At 51.5% G+C, this 6,021-nt stretch overlaps 1 protein-coding gene across 1 annotated transcript in view; it reads right to left on the reverse strand.

Annotated features, from left to right (window-relative positions):
* Positions 1-6,021, reverse strand: part of IMPACT (impact RWD domain protein) — a 20,603-nt gene that overhangs the window by 13,803 nt on the left and 779 nt on the right. Inside the window, exons 2-4 of the mRNA XM_005874307.2 lie at positions 5,652-5,780; positions 4,303-4,355; positions 2,565-2,627 (exon numbers count right to left, since the gene is read on the reverse strand). Of these exons, the coding sequence (XP_005874369.1) occupies positions 2,565-2,627; positions 4,303-4,355; positions 5,652-5,762 (227 nt within the window). The 5' untranslated portion in view covers positions 5,763-5,780. The remainder of the gene's footprint in view (positions 1-2,564; positions 2,628-4,302; positions 4,356-5,651; positions 5,781-6,021) is intronic.

Here is a 6,021-nt window from a genome sequence, read left to right on the forward strand (position 1 = left end):
CACTCCCCACCAGCTCACACCACACTCCCCCCCAGCTCACACCACACTCCCCCCAGCTCACACCATATCCGCCCCAGCTCACAGGCGCTTCCCCGCACACCTGCCTTGTTCACACCTGCATCTGAAAGGGCTGCTGAACTGCAGGCGCCGGTGGCTCCAGGCCTGCACGATGCAGCCGATGCCATCTCGTTTCTCAGGGAACCTGCCCCTCTGGTTACCTGGCAAACACTGAGCTCACCGTCGCCATGGACCCTCCTCGGCAGCCTCACCCGCGTGCCCAGAGCGAGCGAGAGCTGCTACCACCTCTAACACGCTGTCACCGCGCTGGAGCCAGACCTCTCTGCGATTATGTCACAACAGTGGGCTGCGGCTCTTCTTACTTTTCAATTTCCAAACTCCTAACAGAGCGCCCGCAGGCCGGAGCTAATCGATCAACGCTACGAGGACCTGCTAGTGTCTGACTTCTTACCTCCCTAAACTAGAATCCATCTTCCTGTCCGGCAAAAATCAGCCTTGGCTTTCAAAATGGTGCGAAATCAACAGGAAATGCAGACAGTCACCATCTTTAGAGCATCATGAAAACATGAACATTCAATACTATATTCACACATTGATCTCATGCTTCATTTCCCAAACACCAATGCTTTCCGCCTGCTGCCCCCTGCTGGGACTTCTATGGAAAACGATGGTTAAACGCTGTCCCACAGAACTTTTAAAAACCGAATCGTCCTTCTATTTTGACCAACGTGTGAAAACACTGCCAGGGAACGTGGGTTACCCGAGCGCTTTGAATAAAGAGGACAGTCCGACCACGTTCCATCCTGAGAACAAACGGCTCTGTCCTCCTGATGCTGCCCAATCCTCAGTTCACCGCGAGGGGGGGACAGCAGCTGTGCCCTGGGGGGGTCTGAGTAAAGGGGTGCGTTCTGGGTGGAGAAGGCAGAGGCATGACACTGTGCATGGGGAGGAGAGTAGCTGATGAGTATGACTGACATGACAGGAGCCACGGGGGGAAATGTTCCAGAAAGAGGGAGCGTTCACCCCACAACTTACAGAGGCCGAGTGAAAACAAAAGTGAAACGCAATGACGTCACCCCTGGTGGGCAATCCGCGTCCTCCGACTGACTCCTTTAATGGAGGATAAACGGGCAGAACCAACGGCTGCGGGAGGAAGCCAGGGGGCCCCAGTGTGGGCATGGCCAGTGGGGGAGGGAACCGTGTCCCCGAGGAGACGACGGGTATTTGAATGCTGAGGAGCGGAACCCCTAAGCGAGGCGCCCCTATCGGAACGTCCAGGCTGTGTCCTTCCTGAGGACCAGGAAGAAACGCATCACACACTTTTCATTAAGTATTTGGGAGGGAACGGGCCTGGCCGGGTCCGGCGCACACAGGGAGGGAGCTCCCGCTGTCGCAGGGCAGCCCTGGGACACACAGCGACCTTCCCACTGAGCGCCTCCTACTCAGATGAACCCAAACCACAGTCGCATCTTCTCTGGCCCACATCTCTGCTTGCTCCCTGCCAACCAGCCTCCACACAGAAACAGGAAACCCTGTCCTGCATCCCACACCGACCTCCGCCCAGGCACCAGGACGAGGGCAGCAAGCTGTAACTCGGCCCACAGGCCCTGCGGGGCCCGCCTCCCCCAGGTGACCCCCACAGGCCCCTCTCCCCGCCTCTCTCCCCTTCACACCACCATCACCTTGTGCCTGGAGACGTGCAAGCTGGTGACACGGAGCCGCTGCACACGCGTGGCCTTCCCTGGAGAACCTCCACCCACGTGACGCAGCTGTCAGTCACTCCCTCTCCCTCCCCGCCCACAGCAGGTCTGTCTCCTTGCAGACCTCATCGGCGCTGCACACCCACGTCCTCTGTGTCACAGCTGCAGTTTCTCATTAACTTTTACGATGTCATAGTAATGTTTCTCCCACCAGTAAACTCTGGCCGCCCTGAAAACGGGCCATGACTGGTTCTGCTAACTGTGCATCCAGGATCTAGCACAGCGCCTGCCACATGCTATTTGCTGAATGAATGGAACAGTAAAAAATACAGTAGCCCTAGCCAGCTGGATCAGTGGATAGTGTTGGCCCGCAGACTGAAGGGTCCCAGGTTCGATTCCGGTCAAGGGCACATACCTCCGTTGCAGGTTCCCTGGCCCTGGTTGGGGTGCGTGCAGGAGGCAACCAATTGATGTTTCTCTCTCACATCACTGTTTCTCTCTCCTCTCCCTCTCCCTTCCATTCTCTCTAAAAATCAATGGAAAAATATCCTTGGGTGAGAATTGACAACAACAACAAAAAATACAGTATATTTAATAGACCCTAAGTCTTAGGGCATAATACAAGAAAATTCCTATTAAAATGACTAGTTTAATAAATAACGATGCTTAGGATTCCAGTGTTACGCGTCTCATTCAACACAGCCTGACACTGAATGTGCATTAAAGTTATGTAAGCACCTGCCAGGACTCTGCAAGCCACCCTCCTCGTTCACGAAAAGGCCCCACATCTCAGTTCCAACAAGAGCCACACAGTCACTCGGAATCGGTTCACTCGCCGTCACTTACATGTAGATCTCCTCCAGGCTGTTCGACAGATCGGCCCGTTCTTGCCCCTTAAGCCAAGGAGCACTATGATGAAAGGAAAGAAAGCAGAGATTACTCAAGGCTTATGTTTACATCTCACACGTAAATTATGGCTTACATCACAAATCAGTTTTATTTCACTTTCAAAAATTATTTTCATTAAAATGTCGTCTTGAGTTAATAGTTCAAAAACGCTTCCTCGGCATTAACTCGTTTAGTCCTCCCAGGAAACCCCGACGAAACCAACACCAATGTTATCCCACTAAAATGTGGTTTAAAGGCGGGTGAGCTCAGGGGACACCACGAGACCACGGCGTTCACGCCAGGGGCAGAACAGGCGCCGGGGTCTGCCGCCCTCTCGGGTCCCCAGCCCCCCAGCTGGCGTCTCAGAACAGCTGTAACTAACCAGGCGGGTGCCACGTGACCGTAAGAGATGTTAACGTTTTCTGAAAAGGGCACGAATGTTTACTAGTATTCTATACTTACATCTATCGTTTTTAATAAATAAAGAAGCTTAACAGTACAGGCCCATTATTAACAACAAATGTTATAGCTATGGTTTCAAAACACTCATACGAAACGCAATCCCCCTGGTAAGTAAAAATTTAGTCATTGGCCCTAGCAGGTGTGGCTCAGTGGATAGAGTGTCGGCCTGCGGAGGGAAGGGTCCCACATTCAACTCCGGTCAAGGGCACGGACCTCGGATGCAGGCTCCTCCCCGGCCCAGGCCCTGGTCAGGGCACACGCAGGAGGCAACCCATCCATGTGTCTCCCTCACATCCATGTTTCTGTCTCTCCCTCTCTCCCTAAAATCAATGGAAAACATCCTCAGGTGAGGATTAACAACAAAAAAAATTGAGTCATTGAGGTTCAATTCAATTCTGTTCCCAGGGTTTAAACTTCCTAGAAGGTCAGGGAGGCAAGGTCAAGCCAAGGTGACGCACGTCAGCAGCTCACGGAACTCAGATTGTGCTCTGGCCTCCAAGAAGTCGGTTCCTCAACAACGCAGGGTGGGAAGGAGCCCCGGGCACACCAGGGGTAATTCCTGGAGGCATTAGGGGTAATTCCTGGAGGCATTGGGGTAATTCCTGGAGGCACAGGGGTAATTCCTGGAGGCATAGGGGTAATTCCTGGAGGCATTAGGGGTAATTCCTGGAGGCAGGCTAGGCAGAGGCACACCAAGGACCTATGGCTGGACCAGGGGCGGAGCCAGGCCAGAGGAGCTCTGCAGTTGGGGTTTCCAGATACCAGTTTGTCTACAGGTCCTGCCCCATCCCTAGGACAATAGTAAGTGACGTACGTCACCATGTTCTTATGTTATTAAATTTATTTAAATGCTCACCAAGCCCAAAAGGCATTAATTTCTATATACATTCTGATAAGATACTTTATACGCACAATGTACAGTACACACAATCCTTGGAAAGGATGATTTTTATAAAAATTTAATGTAGAAACTAGAGCTACATTTACAGGATGGAATACTACTCAGCCGCAAGAAGAAGGCTGTCGCACCTTGGAGGGACTGGAGAGCATGACGCTAAGTGAATAAAACAGAGAAAGACAAGCACCACGTGACTGTACTTATAGGTGGAATCTAATGAACAAATAAACGAACAAAGCAATTGTTTAAAGTAAAATAAAACCATGCTGACTTCCGAGACATTAAAGCAAAAACGATACAACAATTGAAAAAGCCAGAAACAGAAATAGAGCTTACTTCAGCTGGTACACGGGGGGCGCTGTGCCCGGGTACCCGTCCGGCAGCATCACCTGCGGAGCAGTTTAAACACAAATGCTTACCTGTCATGGCTCAAAGGGGGTGTCGTTTTAAAGCCAGTCACCAGACAGATTCCAAAACCAAAACACTGTTTGGCTAAGTCCGAGAGACTTCCCGCCTCATGTTCATGCTTCTACTTTAAAGACGTTGCCAATGATGAGGTCGAATTTTTAACAAGGAATTTACTATTTGCAGAGAAAGTTTAAACGCAACAAAAGTTAGAAAATAAAGATGAAAGCAAAGAAAAACTGAAATGGGGTCGTTACACCGTAACCCTAAGTGAATGGAGTGGCATTATAACACGCTCCAGAGATCTTTTCTGAAGAAATACTAAAAGAATATTTAATGCTATTATAGCCTGTTAATTATCAGCTAACACTTAGAGAAGCACACAGATCTCTTTGCAAAATGTATTATTACAAAAACAAATACAGTGGGGCCTTGACTTACGAGGGTAATTCGTTCCATGATGGAGCTCGTAACTCAAATTACTCGTATGTCAAATCAATTGTGAACGAGTGAGACACGTGATGCTGGGCTGATGTTGTGGCGTTCACTGTGACGTTCGCTGCGCCAACTAGCGGTGGGGTATCTGAAGCTGGCTCGTAACCCGAATTTTAGCTCGCAACTCAAAGCAAAAAATCGGCCGAGAGACGGCTCATATCTCGAAAAACTCGTTAGTCGGGACACTCGTAAGTCAAGGCCCCACTGTACCGACAAAACTCAACTTGGCATCCCTCACGTGGCTACGTACAGGCAGCAATGACAGGACAGGCACTGAGACAGAAGCCAGGCCGATCCGTTCGCTGATCTATCCTGACCACACTGGCTGTTGGTACAGAAACGAGGGCCGAGGCTGGGAACCGCTGAGTCACCAACCTCCTCCTAACCGTCAGCTCTCTCCCAGCTCCACTCCGCCCACCAAACGGCAGGAGGCGTGACACGCAGCGCAGGGCGCGTGGAGGACACTCGCGTGACTTAGATCATTGAGAGAAAGCTGGGACCATCGATCAAAGCACGACTTTAGCGCCAGCTGAGATGTGATGACTCACAGGTTTAGATCATCGACGGTTAGCAAAACCCAACAACAAAAAGACAATTCAAAGAAGTCGCACAAGCAGGGTCACTGGGGGACCCGACAGCAGTGGGTCCTGGAGTCAATAGCGCAACAGGAGGAGGAGGAGGAGGAAGAGGAGGAAGAGGAGGAGGAGGAAGAAGAGGAGGAGGAGGAGGAAGAGGAAGAGGAGGGGGAGGAGGAGGAAGAGGAGGGGGAGGAAAAGAAGGGGTACCTGCAGGCAGAGCGTCCACTTGGGGTCATCTATGTCGTCGCTGATCCTGATACAGAAGATCTTGGCGCCGTCGTCGATGACACACCACTCCTCGCCGTAGATGGCCGCCATCGCCTCGATCTCCTCATTCTGCGAGAAGTGGGGAAGGGGGGCTAACAAACCAGACGCCCTAAGGCTGGAACCCCGCCTCCCCGGTTGGTGTGTAAGGCATCTGCCTTCAACGGGACCAGCCTGACGTCTGTCACACGATCAACAATAAACAAAATATATTTTTTAAAAAACAAAACAGTGCGAGTGTGGATGAGGGTGTGGGTGAGGGTGTGGATGGCGGTGTGGATGGGGGTGTGGGTGAAGGTGACGGTGAGGGTGG

This window comes from Myotis brandtii, unplaced genomic scaffold (genome assembly GCF_000412655.1).
Source record: "Myotis brandtii unplaced genomic scaffold, ASM41265v1 scaffold433, whole genome shotgun sequence".
In the NCBI taxonomy this organism is placed as follows: Eukaryota; Metazoa; Chordata; class Mammalia; order Chiroptera; family Vespertilionidae; genus Myotis; species Myotis brandtii.